Source organism: Myotis lucifugus, unplaced genomic scaffold (genome assembly GCF_000147115.1).
Source record: "Myotis lucifugus unplaced genomic scaffold, Myoluc2.0 scaffold_144, whole genome shotgun sequence".
Classification (NCBI taxonomy): Eukaryota; Metazoa; Chordata; class Mammalia; order Chiroptera; family Vespertilionidae; genus Myotis; species Myotis lucifugus.
In genome coordinates, this window is record NW_005871192.1 from 1,651,010 (window position 1) to 1,671,638 (window position 20,629).

The 20,629-nt window shown below is 36.3% G+C and overlaps 1 protein-coding gene across 1 annotated transcript in view; it reads right to left on the reverse strand.

Moving 5' to 3' along the window:
- Positions 1 to 554: 554 nt before the first annotated feature.
- CNTLN (centlein) overlaps positions 555 to 20,629 on the reverse strand; it is a 248,974-nt gene continuing 228,899 nt past the window's right edge. The window contains exons 24-26 of the mRNA XM_023758906.1: positions 15,755 to 15,940; positions 12,343 to 12,420; positions 555 to 1,825 (exon numbers count right to left, since the gene is read on the reverse strand). Of these exons, the coding sequence (XP_023614674.1) occupies positions 1,724 to 1,825; positions 12,343 to 12,420; positions 15,755 to 15,940 (366 nt within the window). The 3' untranslated portion in view covers positions 555 to 1,723. The remainder of the gene's footprint in view (positions 1,826 to 12,342; positions 12,421 to 15,754; positions 15,941 to 20,629) is intronic.

Below are 20,629 nucleotides of genomic sequence, written 5' to 3' on the forward strand. Positions count from 1 at the left end.
CGACGATTAAAATTTCTTTTGAGAGCCAAATTTTTTAAACTTAAACTACATAGGTAGGTACATTGTTATTAACTTAATTAGGGTACTCCTAAGGCTTAGGAAGAGCCACACTCAAGGTGCCAAAGAGCCGAATGTGGCTCGCGAGCCACAGTTTGCCGACCACAGGCCTAGGTCATAGGCTCAATCCCCAGTATGGGGCTTGCAGGAGGCAGCCAATTGATGATTCTCTCATCTTTGATGTTTCTATTCCTCTCTCCCTCTCCCTTCCTCTCTGAAATTAATAAAAACATGTTTTTTAAAAGTGTGACTTCTGACATTTTTCTCTTTCTTGTTTTGACATGATGGATATACACCGGTATTTTAAAAAGTCACAGAATTGTGGTATTTGTAGCCCTTGAAGTGTTGTCAAGTTCTAACTGTGTCACTGTGATCTTCAGTGTGCCAAGCAGCAGTGCAAGGTGATGAGTGCACCGTACACAGTCTCTGCCACGATCCACCCTCACTACTGCAGTGTAAAAGTAGCCATAAACAATGCGTAAACAAATGAGCATCGCTGTGTTCCAATAAAACTTTATTGATGGACACTAAAATCTGAATTTCATATAACTTTCACATGCTACAAAACATTATTCTCCTTTAAAAAAAACATTTGATAATGTAAAAATCATTTTAGTTGGTAGGCCACACAAAAACAGGTGGCAAGCCAGATTTGCCAACCTCAGCCTAACCTCATGGGTCCTATTCTAAAGGTGGGGGGAAACAGTAACAAAATAAGTGAGCACATAAAGTAGACAGTTTTGTGTTATAAATGAAATTAAAGTGTAAGGTGGTCAGGGAATGTGTCTCTGAAGGAATACATAAGATGAACCTGAAGGAAGAGAAGGAGCCAGTCATGAGAAAAGTTGAGTACAGAGTATTCTAGAAAGAGAATAGCAAGGGTAGAAACTGGAGGCAGGTGCAAGTTTGGTGGATTAAAGGAATCAAACATGGATGGCACCACTGTTAAGAATTTAACTCTAGTTGACTACAGTAGGATCTAGCCTAATTTTATACACTGGGTTTGTGGTCCCTTGCTAATTTATATGACCACACCAAGAGTATGATATTTAAAAAGAGAGAGAGAAAAGGAGAAAATACTTTTATTTTTGCCAAATAGTTCTAAGAAAGTACAGTATCTCCTATATGATCCAGAATATTGAGAACAAATATAGTTGGACCACACAAGTTATTTCACTAAATGCTCATCCTTAGGTTATGCTGCTTCATTTTATATTTGCTTACAATACAAATGTTTTACTCACTAGATGATTTAAGGCCATTTATAGCAGTTTTATGTAAAAAGTCTAGTTTCTTTATAAACCTTAACATATTAAATCCTCTGTTTACATCTTTTTGTTTTTATGTTCAGCCCAATGTGAGTGTGCCAAGCTGGTTCTGATTTCTTCTAATACAATGAAGGGAAAATCATTTTTAAGTCTGCATTGATTTGTGGCAATATTTGTATTCAACAATCAAATGCTACACCATTTCCTTTTAAATGGCTATGCACTTAATTAGTTTCACTCGTGTGTTCAGCAATTAATTAGTTTTGGAGACTTCTATTTTGGTATTGAACCTGAATATTGACAGTCAGAGTATATACTGTATCAGGATTGCAATGCATGTTTTCTAATCACACCACATAAAAAGTTTTCACATTTGAAAAAAGTTCTTCATTGTAATATCATCTAATATCTTTCATAATTGTGAAATATACTTCAACCAGTTTCTTTTTTTCATTTATTTTCTCCAGTATTGCTTCTAGTAAATATGAGGCAAAGGGAAGCTGTAAGAGAAACACAGGAAAAAAAGGATTATCAAAACTCTATATTTTCTTCAGTTCAAAAAATATACTAAATATCATTAAACCATTAGAACTTGGCTGTCTGCAACTTTGCACCCGTATGGTACCCTACTGGGTCTCTTTTCAACTGATCTTGCTGGTTAGTGTGGGTAATTCTGTCTTTTACAATAAAAATGATAAAAGAGCTGAAGTAAAATGAAAAAAGATAAACGCCTTATTGAACAATTCATGGTTTACTGACCATGTTAATGATGTAATCTGCAATACAAGCAGCTAAGCCATTTATCTTCAATCAGCTGATCAATAGCAGGTTACAGTCATCTCTAGGGCCCAGAGCCCACAGAAATGGTACTGTATGTTCATCACTCATAAAAGAATGAGAGAGAACTATCAATACACTTGTCTGTGTTAGAGCTGAACATCTTAAGTTGTAGGGTAAAATTTCAGAGGGAAAAAAAATGGCAAAAGTATACCCATTGATTAAGTTGTTATAGAAAAGTTTGGCATATCAAAGTGTAATACACATGTTGCAAACTGCTGAGTTTATGAAATGCAGAGTATATTTTTAAATTTCATAATTTATAGAACTTTCCTAGTAAAGTTTTATTGTTCCCCCTGCTTCACTGGGTTGCCTGTAGAACTCCAACTCATACAATTTAAAACACTCCCCAAGTACCTCCCTTATAGCCCTATCCACTTCCTTTTACCCTTCTTCCCTATCTAGTCTCATATAAAAGATTTATAATAATAAGTTCATTAAGTCATTTCTTGGAGTTGTCCTCTTGATTAACCAGTGAAAGGTACGTGTTTTTTTCCTGAATATACTGATGAGAATGCTTGTCATGCCGGATCCCTTCCCTACAGAGTTGTAACAGGCCTTCTTTGTGCTAGGACGATCACTGACAGTATCACTGGTCAACACTGAGCAAAGACGCCCTCTGTATGAGCTGCTTAGCCGTGCTCAGCTCAGCTATGCTCAGCTAAGGTGATTACAGTTAGCTAAACAAACCAGGATGGTTCTTGTCCAAATTTGAACTGGGTAAAAAGAAAAGATTGGCCAGTAGCAGTGAAAATAGTCCAGACAGGGACACACACAGGTGCCCGCATGCACATGCTTGCACGTGTGAACACACACACACACACACACACACACACACACACACACGTGCATGCACAAAAACCACCTTACATAGGTCCTGAAGGAGAAATAGAGACTGAAGCTGCGCCACAGAATTGTGTCAGATCCTAAATAACTTTCTAGTTTAACTTCCTTCTTAGCTTTATAATAAACTGCCTTATCCTTAAGGAAGTCTGTGTCTCTATCAGGACAGACTATATCTATAGTTTATATCAGAGCTTTACACATTGGTCTTACTGGACACTTACCATTACAGAAAGCATAAGATACCAAAATATCATGTATATTCAGTTCTAAGATACCGTTGCATATAAAAGGCACACACTGTTTTTAAGAAACAGCCTTTCCTGTGAAAAACTCTACCACTTGAATATACCCACACTGCATATGCATTCCAATTTCAGAAATGTAAAAATGTGGGGAAATGTCATCTTAGAATCAATGAAAAAGAATATAGATTGGGTACATTTACAACTGAAACTATACTTAAAATATGACCTGCCTTGTATAGTCTTTAAAAACTCACATGGTCTGTTTGTTTGCCATATATTTTTAAAGTGAAAAATGTTTTGAAAACAAAAGATCTGAACTTTCTACTACTTTGGAGTTTAGTTCATACAGTCAGTTTAGAGTCAATTGATTTTTCTCCCTATGACTCTGGAGGGGCTAAGGCTCTTCAGAACCCCCTCAAATACAGAAAGCACAACCGTTCTTGTACTGGTGAGATTTTGGAGTTGGATTGAAGTGGCAACATGATGGGACAACAGCAAAAATTTTTTTCTCACTTGCCCTATCATATATATATATTATATATATATATATAATATCTTTATTGTTGAAAGTATTACAGATGTCCCCTCTCCCCACCATTGGTTCTTGGTTAATCTCTTCACCCCTCCTTCCCTCTAACATTCCATTCCCAACAATTATGCTGCCTCAAGTTCCATTTCCAATGGCACATGCCAGGGAGTACAAAGCCCAGAAAGCCTGCCTGACTTCTTTCTTTTGCATCAAAAAGGAGAAGCAATACTCCTGGTAATGGCAATGCAGAGTTACACAAGCTTGAACCCCTCAGCATCAGAAGAAAAATGGAAAGGTAAAGAGTTGATACTACGTTGAGATTTCTTAGTTTGAAAATTCAGCTAAGGACGTGATAATTTTACTTGTCTACACTATAGTCTTAAAGTGGGTCTTCCTAGTTGGTCTGCCTGTCCCTGTTGTAAAAGGTGATTTCTATTACTGGAGGGATTTCTCCTGACTTCACACAGATTTTCAGTTTTTCTTACATGGAAACACCTACAGATGTTTGCCTTTAGCAACTGCTAAGCCACTGACAATCTCAAATTTATCACTTACACTTACAAATAGTGGCTTCATTTAGAGGTATTTCTGAATAAAGGTAAGATATGAATGATGGTTGCATATGTTGAGAGCCACCTGGGAAATATAACAAAGCCTAAAGACCATGACTGGAACATAGTCATATAACTTAGAGCATCAGCACTAATTGGAATGTAGTCCTTAATAATGTAAAATTAAAATTTTTTGTGCTGAAAGAAAATAATTAAAGTAAAGGTAACATAAATCTAAGGGATAAGATTAACATTTTCACCATTTTCATTCTTGTTTTTGGTTTGAAAACTATTATTATAAAGATATTGTTTAAAAATACGAATTGACTTTAATCTAGTTTGAGTCATATTGAAAGTGAATATATTAAATTTTATGTATTATACCTGCTTTTACAAAAGATATGATTCAGTGAGACTCTGAGACTTAAGAAAGGCCAATGCAGTTTGAGTATTGTAAAATGAATGGTGCAAAAATTTAGTATAAATAAATATATAGAGATATACACACAGTGTATATATAAACACACATATACATTATGTATTTATATATGTACTAGAAGCCTGATGCACGAAATTCGTGCAAGAGTATGCCTTTCTTCCCCCAGCTGCCGGCACAGGCTTCCCTCTGGCACCTGGGACCCAGGCTTCCCTTGCAGCCCCAGCTTCGTCCAGAAGGTCATCTGGTCTAATTAGCATATTACACTTTTATTATTATAGATATTTTAAACACATTTAAATGGCTAGGGTATACTCTATTATCTTATAATTAAAAATTTTAACTTGTGAAAATAACCAAGAATGCTATCAGAAGGAACAATTAATTTCTAGTTTAAATCTGGCATGCAATTTTGAGCTAAGTATCCTAAAATAGACTCACAGAGAAGTCAGCATGTGCTATTCTCAAACTTTGGTAAAGTCTATAATTTGTTTTCACTTTGATATTGTCCCCAACTTTTTTATAGTGGCAAAATACACATATTATAAAACTTACTTTTGAACTTTACACCACATCTATTTTCAGGAAACATGAAAATAGGCTTGAAATCGTTAAATTTAAAAATCCCAGCAACACTCTAAATGGAGAATTTTAAATTTTTGCTATTTCAGATCAATCTGAGAAATCTCTGTGGGTGACTGAGCATGTAGGCTTATGTGTGTAAGACAGAGTGGTAGAATGTGAGTGTGCCTGTGTCATAAGTGTAACACAGAAAGCAACAGAGTAAATGTGTTCAGAGTTGAAATAAGAAACTTTCAGTAAACCTTTAGGCTAGAAGTTACTTTTTTTTTTTTTTACAAAAGCCAAGGAGATTTATAAGCCCTCTCACTGCAACATTGCAAGGCATTCTATAGAAAGTAAGCATATTCTGCAGAGAAGGCACTGGGGAAGCAGCCATTTTAAACTTCAGCTTTTATAAGCTCTGAAAAGGAACAAGGATATGTAATGAAAAATCAAAAGTCTATATTCTACATTCTCGATTTAAGGCAGAAAGACAGAATTTTTGATATTATCCCAGCACAAGAAAATGTAGCTGGACAAGATGAACTAAAATGGACTGAATGACAGGAGGGTGAGGGCATGAGTGGGGGGGATAGGGGGTAATGTGGGGATAAGGACACATATGTAATAACTTAATGAATAAAAAATTTTAAAAAATAAAATAAAATAAAATGGGCTGAATGAAATCCAGAAGAGGATTAGCTAATAACAGAGACAAGGCAACGACAAAACAAGTCTCTTCTCCCTCAAAATAATCCTACACACTGATTTCATGTATTTTTCTAAAGCACAACTTTGATTACATCTTTTCTTACCCAAAAGCTTTTCTAGTTTTGCCCTGACCTATGTTTTTCTATCTTTGTTTCTTTTCCAATTCACTAAATTACAAAAAACAAAACAAAACAAAAAACTAATTTGGTTGGTAGCCCATCCTATTATAGTAATTAATTTGCTTTTTGTCCTCTGCCATAAATTGTAAGTTTTTGGGATTTTTTTTTGGTGTTTTTTAAAGAAATATATATTTTTATTGATTCCAGAGAGGAAGGGAGAGGAAGAGAGAGCTAGAAACATCAATGATGAAAGAGACTCATTGATCAGCTGCCTCCTGCATTCCCCACACGGGGATCAAGCCCGCAACCCGGGTATGTGCCCTGACCTGGAATTGAACCGTGACCTCCTGGTTCATAGATCAATGCACAACCACTGAGCCTGGCCATAAATTGTAAGTTTCAAAAGGCATACTAATGTAATAAAGAAATTAATACAAGAAAACATGTTTAAAGAAATTATAAGGCTAGAGAACCAAGATGGCGGCATAGGTAAAAACATGTACTTGCTGCCTCTCACAACCACATCAAAACTACAACTAAAAGACAAAACATCGATCATCCAAAACCATGGGAAAGCTGGCTGAGTGGAAGTTCCACAACTAGAAGGAAAGAAAAAAGTGCATTGAGACTGGTAGGAGGTGCGGAGTTGTGGAGGTGCAGAGGCGGGCGTGAATTGGGTTGGCAACTGGGTGTGCTGTTGTTGTTTCTTTCAATCGGGAGGGAGATACAAGCTCCCGATTGCTCTGAAATCCAGTTCTGGGTGAGACTCTGGGGACCCAAAGTCATACAGGGAGAAACTGGACTGTCTGGCATCGGGCCGGAACACAAGGGCGGCTTTCTCTCAGAAGTGCTCACAGCGATCATTGTTCCTGTGTGGGGGCGCGGATCACAGAGATGCAGGGAACTCTCCAATGCAGGGCTGACTGGCAGCCATTGCTATTTGCTCCACCCTGGTGATTCCCAGACACCCCGCCCCACCCAATTTACAACCCCACCCAACCTGTGTGCAGCGGCTTTTGCATATGAATGGCCTGTCCTTTTGCAGCATAAATCCTAACTGCAGCTGGGTCAGAGCGCTCCAAAGCTTCCAAAAGAAGGCCCAAGGATCAGCAACAGCAACCGGCCTTGCTTCACACCTGGGCCTCATCTGGGCACTTCCAAACCCCAAATAAAGAGGAGGAATCTGCAGATCTCTCTGTAGCTCCTGCTGGGTGACCTCAGGCAGTGGCTAATTTAGCACCTCCTTGGAGATCCAAGAGCCAGTGTACCCAGTGGTCAATGTGAGACCATACCAGATAACAACTTTTCACATCCATAAGTGACACACTCAAGGGGCAGACTCAGTGAGCACCAAAGCCCCACTGAAGCAAGTCTTGCCCCATAAGGGTGACTCCAGAACAGAAGTTCTCCCATTGTAGACACAGCTGGTCCTCACAGCCAACTGGCCTGGAGGTCAATTCCTTCCAGTGATACCAACAGCAATCAAGGCTTAACTACAATAGGACTGTGTACCCAGCCCACAAAGGGGTGCACCAAGAGTGTCCACCTCAGGTGACTGGGAAGGCTGAGCCACTGGGCCCTATAGGACACCTACCACACAAGGCCACTCTATCAACACAGGGAAGCAGCCAAAATTCGGAGACAAAGAAACAAGTCACAAATGAAAAAAATGGATGAGAGCAAAATATTGGATATAGAGTTCAAAACCACGGTTATAAGGTTACTCAAGAATCTTTTAGAAACCTCCGAGAAATTTAGTGAGAACCTCAAGGATATGAAAAAGGACCAATCAGAAATTAAGCATACACTGACTGAAATAAAGAATAATATACAGAGATCCAACAGCAGGCTAGAGGATCCCAAGAATCAAGACAAAGATTTGAAATACAAAGAAGAAAAAACAGCCAACCGGAAAAGAAAAAAGAATCCAAAAATATGAAGATAGTGTAAGGAGCCTCTGAGACAACTTCAAGCGGACCAACATCTGAATTATGGGGGTGCCAGAAGAAGAGAGAGAGCAAGATATTGAAAACCTATTTGAAGAAATAATGACAGAAACCTTCCCTACCTGGTGAAAGAAATAGACTTACAAGTCCAGGAAGCACAGAGAACCCCAAACAAGAGGAATCCAAAGGGGACCACACCAAGACACATCACAATTAAAATGCCAAGGGCAAAAGACAAAGAGAGAATCTTAAAAGCAGGAAGAGAAAAATAGTTAGTTACCTACAAGGGAGTACCCATGTGACTGTCAGCTGATTTCTCAACAAAAACTATGCAGGCCAGAAGGGAGTGGCAAGAAATATTCAAAGTGATGAATAGCAAGAACCTACAATCAAGATTACTCTACCCAGCAAAGCTATCATTTAGAATTGAAGATCAGATAAAGAGCTTCACAGACAAGAAAAAGCTAAAGGAGTTCATCACCACCAAACCAGTATTATATGAAATGCTAAAAGGTGTTCTTTAAGAAGAGGAGGAAGAAGAAAAAGGTAAAGATACAAATTATGAACAACAAAGTTACAACAAATACGTATCTATCAACAAGTGAATCTAAAAATCAAGTGAATAAAAAATCTGATGAACAGAATAAACTCGTGAATATAATAGAATCAGGGGCATAGGAAGGGAGTGGACTGACAATTCTCAGGGGGAAGGGTATGAGGAGTGTAGGAAGAGACTGGACAAAAATCTTACACCTATGGACGAAGACAGTGGGGGGGTGGGGAGTACGGGCATGGGGTAGGGTGGGAACCGGGTGGAGGGGAGCAATGGGGGGAAAAAAGAGGAACATCTGTAATAATCTGAACAATAAAGATTTATTTTAAAAAAAAGAACCCAAAAGAGTTACAAAGAAAAAAAAAGAAATTATAAGGCAGTTATACCATAAAAAAGTACAAGTAGGTATTAGAAATATTTTTTCAGTGTGATTCTTATTAGAAATCTGTGGGAATAAAGGGTAGGTGCTGATAAAGATCAAATATCTAAAAGTATCAACTGCATCAGAAGCACTTGAAGTAATGAAGACATATATTTGCATTCTGTATTAAATATAGGCATGTTAAGGTTTTAGACCTTTTAGTTCTCATGTACTTTTGGCTAACAGTAGCAGTAGGTATTATTATTGTGTAGTCCCATATTGCCACATGGCAGAACAGCTTTTTATTTTGTGGTTAATATTTTATCAATATAAATTTTCAACAAATGAATGCAGAGAAGTTTATTTAACAGGAAACAATTCTGTGGCTTAACCCTTACACAAAAGAGAAAACCACAGACCAGATCAGCTCCTATGATCTCAGAATTCTATTACATAATCCAGCAATTTTCAACCTTTTTCATCTCATGGGACACATGAACTAATTACTAAAATTCTGGGGCACACCAAAAAATATATTTTTGCCAATCGCACCAAAAATAGGTATAATTTTCATTGATTTACCAAAAAAAAAAAAGAGTAATTATCTTTTTTGCTCCAAAGTGACTTTAAAAAAAAATCATGTGCCTATACTTTTATATAAGGATTTCTGGTACCAAAAATTAACCAATCAGATGAAACCTTATTATGCAACATGACCAATAAGATGCAACTCTATTATATGACCTATATATTTATGGTTCAAAACAGGGCATTCACACCGAAGGGCTATTGTGTTGGCTGTGGTCATTTTTCCATTTGATAATCTAAGGGAAAAGAGCTCAGTGCCCCTCAATAAATAGTCAAGTATTGCATGTTTTATAAAATCTTGCGGCAAACCAGTTGAAAATCGCTGACATAAAGCGGCCAACCCAGAGGAAGGTCATAAAGAAAAAGTTTTTCTATAATTTTATTTTCCAAATATTTTAATAATCAAATACCAACACTGAATTATTTAGTATTTATTTTAGGGAATGTACACAATTGTCCTACAGCTTAAAGATCATGTAACCTCAGATACACGAAGCTGTATATCATAAAATAAACTGTATGAATGAACATATCTACGTTTTGCCCACACAATCCCATGAGTATCACTGAGACTCTAAAAAACTGGTGAATAAAGAAAACCTTTTCTAAAATTCAGGACAAATGTAATTGCTGGAATTGAGAGAGAAGAAAAGTAGGCTAGAAAAAAAAGAGATGTTTTCCATTTTATAGATTTTTCTCTTGGGCATAATTAGAATAAAGTGACATTCAAGTGCAACCAATGAAGTTTCTATTTTTTTCTCACAAAATTCAAAGACATCAGCAAAACCACCTATGTCAGTAATAAAAATAAAAAGTCTTTGACTTTTTAAATGTTATCATGCTGTCACAGTGGAATAAAATTAGCTTGAAAAATGATCTAAAGGCACACGCTGCAGTTCATTACGTGTAGCAGCAACAGCAGCGGTTTCCCAGTGTTCATAAAGGCTGCTCAATTAAATTTACCTCAGTCAATAATTAGGAGTCCACAAATAAACCTGGGCAATTAAATCAATACTGCCAGGCAATTACATTCCAGAGTCCAGGCTCAGTGGCACAAAAAGGCACTATATCAAACTACAGTATTAAGCAGTCCAATGCCATTTTTAAAGGGATTTTTTACACTAACTGGCCAGAATAAGCATACATCCAGATACATAGAATGTGTGTGTGTGTACATCTCCATGTGTGAGTCAAAAAACCCCAGGCCTGGTGTCAATATAGCCTTTGTAAAATGTAATAAAGATTTATACATATGGATTTTTTATTTTTATGTTAAAAAATGATGATAAAAATTTCCATACTGAAGGGTCATTTTTACAAGTTGAGCATTAAAAATCATTAAAAAGTTTATTTTTATTATTTTCAGCTGAAAAAAACCCCACACCAGACCATAAGAATCATTACTGAACTCCTTTGATCTGCCAGGCACTGGGCTGGGTGCTGGTGCTGGGCATGTGATATGATTAACAAATGGTATTTCTTCTCAAAAGCAAGTGTCACAGTAGAAAGCTATGTTTAGAACTTGCACGCCTGCACTTAAATAACTTTAAGAAAAAGATTGCCAATCACCTTCTTTTACTATTGAATACAGTTTCAAAATATATAAAACTGATACTAAAAATATGAATAGTTCAGATATTCTTTACTTACTCTTGGCTTTTTCTAAAGCATAGACAACTCCATTTGTTAATATAAATGTAAAATAAGTTTCATTTAATATCAGCCTTTATTTTTAATTTTCATACAGAAACATTTATGACTTTCCCAAACTCACGGGACAATACTTTTTTTTTCTATTTTGAGAAATACGTTTTAGCTGCTTTTTATTCCAGTTCATTTTTAAAATAAACAATCAGGTTGAGCAACAACAAAAAAACTATAATGAAAAAGTTTTAGAATACATTACATGCTGTCAGTGATGTGGAAACAAAAGCTGGCTCTGACTAGAAAAGCAAGGCTCTCACCTGCCAATAAACTGCCCTTGATCACTTACAAGAGGGGCGCCTCCCAGCAGACTATATGTGTATTAAAAAATACTTGAAAGGGAGGAAAAAGTATCACACAGGTCACAGCAGCAGTCTCAATAGACCCCTCCGGGACTTCCACTCGCCTTGGCCTTGTCATCCTCTATGCAGCTTTCCACGCGGCCCAGAAAATGTCGATAGGAAAATGTTTGAGGGGCCTCTGGTGGAAATTTTTTCATTCTTTCTGCATTGACAGGATGCCAAATCAATATTTACTTCCCACTAACAAGCTGCTCGAGGTCTCAGTAGAAAATATTGTAGGGAATGCAGGAAGACACAGTAATAAACAGCTGTCTGGCTGTGAGGAAAACATGAATTGACTGGAAACAGGTCCATAGTAAAAGGTCACTGAAACCCATGAACTCCTCAGGTGTCCATATAACCACTAACTTTAAAGACACATAATAAAAAATCTCTTTTCCTAAGAGGGCTGAGAGAATGGATCCTTTTCAGTCTAAGAAGCATAGAGGTTGACTCAATAATTTAATTAATGCATTTGCTAAGATCCATGTTGGCTGTTTCCCAAGGCATCTACTTCATTTGTTAAGTCCAGGAGTACAAATAGAGAGTTAACTTCTGTTCTACCTATTGGAATACTTCTATACCTAACAGAAGCAAATAATGCATAAGCAAAAAGTTAGGCACCTAGTAAAAATATAAGGTTTGGAATTCTTATCTAGTTTTCATCTATGAAGTAGAAAATGAAATACCTGTCCTTTAAGAAGTTTCTGAATATACAACATCCACTCCCTGTCATTTTCAGCATCTATCTTTGTCCTTTTGAGTTCCTAAAGGAGAAAAGTAAAAACACTGGTGTTAACTGTATATAAATGAAGTTGCTCATACTATTAAATATTGAATAAATCTAGAGAGATATCAGTAAAACTGGATTCAACAAAGAGTAGCCTGGTCTTTCAAAAGTAGAGAATATTCAAATCCATGCTCTTTAATATTTAATTTCTAAATATTTACATACATATGGAAGATAAAGCTGTAATTCTATATTGACAATATAAGTCAGGAATTTTTTTTGCTGTTTTCACAGTGGAGCTCAAGGTAGGAACAGAGGTGGAGGTGAAAGCAATTAAAATAAAATGAAAAATAAGATGCAGCTGTATAAAAGAATCATTTATTTACAAGTGACCCTCATAAGATAACATTAAAAAATATGACTTTTCAATAGATAACTAAAGAGTAATTGTTACAATTACAATCAAAATATAATATGGCATGGCTCTGGTGTAGGCTTGTTTATTTAAAATATCCAATAACTCACTGATAGGCCAGGAACAGACACTCCAACTTTGTACTGCAAGTCACTAAGTATTTTTAATCCATCAATTATCAAGTTAAATATTCCTAAAAGTATAATATATTCACATGTGCAGTTGATTATTTACTAAACTCATAATTCATTTTTTTTTAAAAAATGGACTTTTCAAAAAGGGAAGGGATTTGGAAGCTAGCATTTGTTAAAATTTACTGTATGCCAGGTATCAGGCTAGACACTTCACATAGGTTATCTCAATTTTTTACATGAATTTACTAGGGTTTGATGTATAGCTTAAGGAATATGTTAGGTGGTTTGAACTCTGCTTGGTTGGGTAAGTCAGTCAACCCTTCAGACCTCTGAAAGATTCAGGGATCAGTCTAAACAGGCTCTGATCTATAGTTATGTCTAGTAAATACATTGAGATGTACCGATCCTTCTCAGAACAGTGAGTTTTCACTAGTCCTTTTGCTTTCTGCAGGACTTCCACCCAAGCTTGGGTGAGATGCACACTGCAGTGCTGTGTCCTCTGGCTCCAGACTGCATCTGCCCAGAGGCAGGGGAGCCACCTCTTCACAGGAGGGTGTCATTTATTCTTTGGGACCATAAAGTGATCCTTTTTTATTTGTCCAATCAGAAGGGATGTTTTTTTCTAACTTGTAAGCCTAGAGAGGGCATCTTTTGAGACCACACAAAGGCAGGGGCAGAGGGGTCCCGTCTTCAAAAATATGTATCTGTGTTCACACATGCACACACAAACACACACACACACACTAGGGATTTTGCTAAATCTGCTTGTTTTAAAACCCTTAGGCAAGAGTGGAGGCCTTAAACTTAATTTTGGTAAGCTTTCCCATTATGAATCAACAAATTTTAATTACTAAAATAAAGATAAATTAAATTCAGATATATTAAAACACTTGCAACAGGCAACGGTTCTTCCCCATGTCGGATATCAAATAATATAATAAAGATGTAAATACGCCAAATGGGCATTCCACTGGGAATTTTACCAACCGGCCCGCGTTCCAGGGGAGGACGGGCCAACAGCCTATTAGAGCTTGAGTGGGGGGGGGGGGGGGGGGAGCTACAGGAGGGCGGGGTAGCAGGCGGAGAGCTACTAGAGGGTGGCAGCGAGCTACTGGCAAGCTACTGGCGCACGGATTTGTGCGCAGGGCTACCAGTCTCTTATAATGCTCTATACTTCAAAGTTCAATATTCAGTAGAAAGCTATGGACAGTATGGATAAGTGATGAAAAGAGAAAACTGATAATTCACTTTCCTACTCACCCACAGGATGAAAATAATCTCTGCAGGATTCCTCTGACTACTTTTCTAAGAATTCTTGGCAGACGAATTTCAGAGGGAAGGGGGCAGGGGCAGGAGGAGAGTAACCAAAGAACTTATATGCATATATGCATAACTATGGAAAGATAATGATTCAGGAGGGGGCGGGAGCTGGGTGGAGGGGATCAATGGGGAAAAAAGGAAGACATCTCTATTACCTATAACAATAAAAATAAAACTTTAAAAAGATAATATGTAAAGCAAATAAATAAATAACTGGCCAGCAAAAAAAAAAAAAATTAGCAGAATACTTGGCACAGATGGCTATTCACTAAATATTAGCTGAACTAAAATGAGGAGCCATTCCCTCTATTATAATGGGTGGAATGCCACAGAAATGTGTTCATGTTTTATTTAAATTATCTCAAAATTTAAAATAAACATTTTTGAATATTTAGTAAGCAAAAAAACAAAACACCAAACAAACAAAATATCCTTTGCAAGTTGTAGCTCTTCTCTACTCTAGAAGCCCTTTGAGAAGCTGATGGAGGACTGGAGGACGTTCTTACACAAACATGTCAATCTAACATTTTCTTTATTCACTGAGCAAATATTTATTGGGAAGCTGCTGGTGCTGTCATCTCTTTAATCTTTCCAAACAATGAAAAACTGAATATTAAGGTATTAAATTTCAGAGACTTAACAGTGGAATGGAGTTGAGTATCCTCCACAGGTTTCACAGATCTTATACAGCAGGGGTGGGAACCTTTTTCCTGCAAGGGCCATGTGGGTATTTATAGCATCACTCGTGGGCCATACAAAATTATCAACTTAAAAATTAGCCTGCTCCATTTGGTCAAACATTTAATGAACTGACCCCTAATGCTTTGGCAGCACCAGGCCAAAGGATTTCTCAGGCCTTACAGGGCCCACAGGGCTGGACGCTCCCCACCCTTGGTGTACAGGATGGGATTCTGCTGTTTATGAGATAACAACTATGTCAAAAGTGCAGTGCCTTTCCCAGGAGGTACAGAGATGCCACTGAAGACCTATACTTACATGCACATAAATTCACTTGGACAGGAATATTTTACCTGATTTAAAGGAATAAATATATTTTTAACTTTGTCAACAAAAATTAAATTTAGCTAAGAAAGCCACTAGATTTATTACTTTTTCCAATCTCACACAGGAGGAAGGAATCCCCAAATCTATGGTGACCCTGCTACACTAAATCCATTCAAATTGGCTTAACTAAAAATACTAGCTTACAGGATATATGATTAATTACGTTAAAGAAAACAGATAGGAAAGGATAACTGACTGAATAACGAACAAGCAGTTCTAGAGATTATATGTACTTGCTTTTTCCCATATTACAGTTAAATTTCTTTAAAGGTTTTTAAGTTGGTTAATACTCTTGATGTATCTTTCATTGATGCATTAATAATCTTACCTTCATAAATATTATCTTAAAGATAAATTCTAAGAATTTGAAAATAAAGATATGTACTTAAATTCAATGTGCAAAGGCCCTTTATTAATAAATGTTTAAGTGATCTTACCACTTCATCTTCTGTGTCCAATATTTCCTCTAGATCTGATCGTGAAATGTTGAGGATAGAAGCTGCCAAGGTCTGGGCTTTATGAGTTGAGGTTTTATGAGCATCCTTCTTTCTCTGCATTCTTTTAAGCTCTCTGATTTGTCGCCTTATTGTATGGACATCAACTTGTAACTCTTTGACCAAAGCCTGTAACATATTGGAAAGAATGCAGGCTCATATGGAAGTAATAAATGAAGATAGAGCTCTCATAACATAAAAATGTGAAGATACTAGCAAATCTTTTTTTTATTAGGATCACTCCGATTTTATTTATTTTGGAACATAATGGATTGTTCTTTATTTATTGTCAGTATGCAGTAAAAGCTCTCTTAAATGGCCATATAACCAACTTGCTGGGTTAACCCAAGCTCCCCAACCCCTCTTTCAGATTCACCAACTGCTCTCCCGGCTGGTGAGCACTCGCAGCAGACAGGCTACTCTCCGTGATGCCAGAGCACCACTGCTCCCAAATGAGCCGATGCCAAGAGTCAGTTCTATTTATTTCTGAACGTGGGTATATTAGTTGTAACAGTTTAGTTACATAATTCATTTAATTATTATACAAACTGATGAATTATGCCTGCAGAAAGAGTTGTTTCTATTTTATTAAAACTGGATTAAAAATGCTTTGGAAGAACTTGATAAAGACAAGTTGGGTAAAAGTGCAATTAAGTTACGTATGGGCAAAACAATACAGGATTTAAAAAATCATAAAAATTGTGGGATTACTTCACAAGAGTCTTTAAGTTCCCCCTTTGAGAAATAAATGCTAGCTCATGCCATGATGTGTACATAAGAAAAAGAAAGCCCTTAACCTGAGTGAACAGAGACCCACCTAGGTTTGTGAGTTGAGAGCAGACTAGCTAGAAGTTTGGGATGTTTTCAATTTTTTTGCAAGTTCAAGCAATATTGCAATAAATAATGGTGCTCATATATACATTTTGCAATCCTAGAATATTTCCCTAGAAATGAAATTACTCGATCAGTGGGTGTGTATAACTGTAATTTTGAAAGCCATTATTTAATTCGCTATGTTAATACCTCCAAAAAGACTATATGAAAGTATTTCTTTCTCTATACCGTTAGCAAAACACCAATCTGGTATTTCAGTGTAGTTTGTTTTTTTCACTGTATTTTTGTTTCATTTCTCTTATTAAAAACAAAGTTGAGCATCAGCCTTAAGAGATAATTATCTTTCTTCATCACTTTTTCTATTTTTAGTGATTTATAAGAATTCTTTATATATTAAAATTATACATATTATACATATATCTGTTGTATATATCTACATTTTTATATTTTGTATTTTTCTTTTGACAGTAATTATAATGTTTTGTGCCAAAGGAAATATTTTTATTTTATTGATTTCAGAAAGGAAGGGAGAGGGAGAGATAAAAACATCAATGATGAGAGAGAATCATTGATAGGCTGTCTCCTGCACTCCCCACATTGGGGATTGAGCTTGCAACCTGGGCATGTGCCCTGACTGGGAATCCAACCATGACCTTCTGGTTCATAGATCGAAGCTCAACCACTGAGACACTCCGGCCAGGCAAATAAAAAATATTTTTAATTTTTTATGGACTCAATGAACCTTATCCCTTTCTTATCTTTGAAATTAGTGTGATACTTTAAAAAGCATCATCCATAATGAGATATAAACACATTTTCTAGCCATGCTTTTTTCTGCTACCTTTTAAGATTTTATTTTTCAGTTTTAATACTTTTATGTGTTAATAATCATTTAGGAAATTATTACATAAACTCAAACTCAGTAGTCCCACCATCAGCTAGTAAAAGGTCCATCCTTCCCTAACTGATCTCATGTATGTCTAGGCCAGTTTCTGGACTTTCTATTCCATTCCATCTCTCTTTTTATTAGTGAAGCTTTATAATATATTTCAACTAGTGAGGCTTTATAATAAATGTTAACATCTGGTGGGGCTGTCACCCTCATATTACCCTCCTTTTAAAGATTATTTTCTTGGTAATTTTGCATGTTTGGTTTTCCACATAAAATTTGGTTCAGCTTGTCTAAATTATATCCTCCTAAAAATTATTATTGGTAATTTTATTTGAATCATGTTAAATTTTATTTGGATCATGTTAACATTTTAGGATGTTCATTCTTCCTAATGAAAGACCATGGTATTCTCTTCCAGTTGTTTGTTTTTGTTTCTGAGGATCATTTTTAGTTTTTTTCTTTCTAGTTCTAATTTATTTCTAGGCGTTTTACTTTTTGGGGAGGTGCTTCTAATCATGATTATTGTTGTACATATAAAGACTGTTAATATATATTTAGCTTACTGAATTGAAATTTCTAGAAGCTGAGTAATATCAGCAAACATTGATAATATTATCTCTTTCCAAAGTTTATACCTTGTATTCCTTACTTTTCTTATTGTATCACTTATTAAGTTCTTCCTGAATAATATTATATAGTAATATTATTGGCCATACTTGACTTGTTCCTGATTTTAATTGAGTCTGTCTACTTTCTAGGAAATGCTTTTAAGATGAGAGCCTTATTTTAATATATGAAGAAATGTATTTTAATATATTAATATATACTATATAGCTTAATGTAGTTACCTACTCATTTTACTTTTATTTCTTATAAAAAATGAATATCAAATTGTCTTAAATCCATTTAGGATCCATAAAAACATGCGTTTTTCATCATAAATCTATTAACATGAATATTAATAATTATCTTAGTACTGAATTATCCTTGCATTTCTGGAATAAACTCCACTTGCTGTAATATGTTATCTTTTATTGTGCTGCTGAATTCTATTTGCTAATATTTTATCCAGTATTTCTACACTAACATGAGATTTATTGGTTTTAATTTTGTGTAATCTTCAAAAAATTTGGAAGGATCTTTCTCTTTCCATCCTCTGTAGTAGTTTTCATGAGACTAAATTTATCTGCTCTTTATTGATGGGGTGCAATTATCTGAATTTGGCTCAGTATCTATCGCACATTTAAGTATTTAGTTTTACAAGCTTTGACAATTGTCTGCATCTATGTAGACACCACCCTAGGCAAGATACAGAACATCTTCACACTCCAGAAATTTCCCTGGTACCCTTTCCCAGGCAATTCCTCCCCCCACACAGACAGCAACTGTTCTGATTTACATCATCTTATATTAATTGTGCTTGTTCTAGATAACATATAAATGGAATGATATACTACATATTCTTTTATGTCTGACTTCTTTTTTTCTGATGTTTTAGAGATTCATTCATATTGTTTTGTGGATCTGTAATTTGTTTTTCTTTTAATTAAATACAATAATTTCAACATATTTATATACATACTAGAGGCCTGGCACACGAAATTCATGCATGGGGAGGGTCCCTAGGCCTGGCCTGCAATCAGGGCCAATCTTCCCCAGCTGCCAGCAGCCAGCCTGGCCCCCCGCCATGCTGCTGCCTGTCCACCTGGGTGATCAGGGCCCTGGTGCAGCCTGTGTCCACCACCACCCACCCCCGGTTCCCCATTCCCCATTGGGTGATCGGGGCCTGCAGGCTGGGGGCAGCTCCTGCATTGAGTGTCTGCTCCGTGGTGGTCAGTGCACATCATAGCCAACCAGTCATTCTGCCATCTGGTCAATTTGCATATTATGCTTTTATGTATATAGAAGATATATGAAATCAGCAATATATATTTTTTCTGAGATAATTTTATTTTCTCTTAGTTCTTTTTCTGCTAACTTGCTTTCATCTGTTCCTATGTCTCACCATCTTTAACCTAAATTCTGCATTTATTTCCACCTTAATCATGTACTTTTAAAAAAATATATATTTTATTGATTTTTTACAGAGAGGAAGGAAAAGGGATAGAGTTAGAAACATCGCTGAGAGAGAAACATCAATCAGCTGCCTCCTGCACACCCCTACAGGGGATGTGCCTGCAACCAAGGTACATGCCTTTGACCGGAATTGAATCTGAGACCCTTCAGTCCGCAGGCCGATGCTCTATCCACTGAGGCAAACCAGTTAGGGCAACATGTACTTTTAAGAGGAAATTATTTCATTAATATTTGTAATTTATACTAAGTATGAATATGCTTTATGGCACCTTATCAGTGGTGAAACTTCTTTTCCTGCCATTCACTTTTCCTGTTTATTTCCTCCATTCATACTCTAATATCTTTTTATAGAAACTATGTAGCTTCATTTTCCAGGACTCAGTTTTGAAGAAGAAAAGTGTTTCCTAGATCATCTGTTTGAGGAAAGTTATGTGGCATAAGGGTCTGTGCTATGTTCCAAGCTGATGAAATTTTACACCTGAATTTAATTGTTTTCTGATAAATTCTATTAGCGAGGTCATTTTTGTTATGGTTTGTTTTATAATGTAAGGACTCTCTTTTCTTGACTGCTATGAAAAAAGAAGCCTCCTACAGATTTGCCTTGTCTGTGTAATTCCTCCTTAAGCCCTGCCTTTTTGTCTCCTTGAAAATAAACCGCTTCTAGGAAGCTCCTAACACGAACCATAGATCATTCTACTGTTGCAAGCACAGGATTTAAGGTCTGTACCTCATGTGAGCATCTTAGAAAACTATTTTTGCTTGGTCTTTCAAAGGTCTGCAGCACCTAAGTATTCTTCCCCTGGTGTCTTATTTCTACTTCCTTTTGCATATCTTCAATCTTACTTGGTTTTGGCTACTCTTCCATGTATTTCAAAATACAGAGTTTTAGTTGACCTACGTTTGCGAAAAAAGAAGTTGGAATTTTTTGTTTCTAATTCTCCTTATCTTTTTGGAAAAGTCCGAAGAAAGAGAAGGAGAAAGAATGAATTTTAGCCCCTTTTGTAATCAAGTCAAAT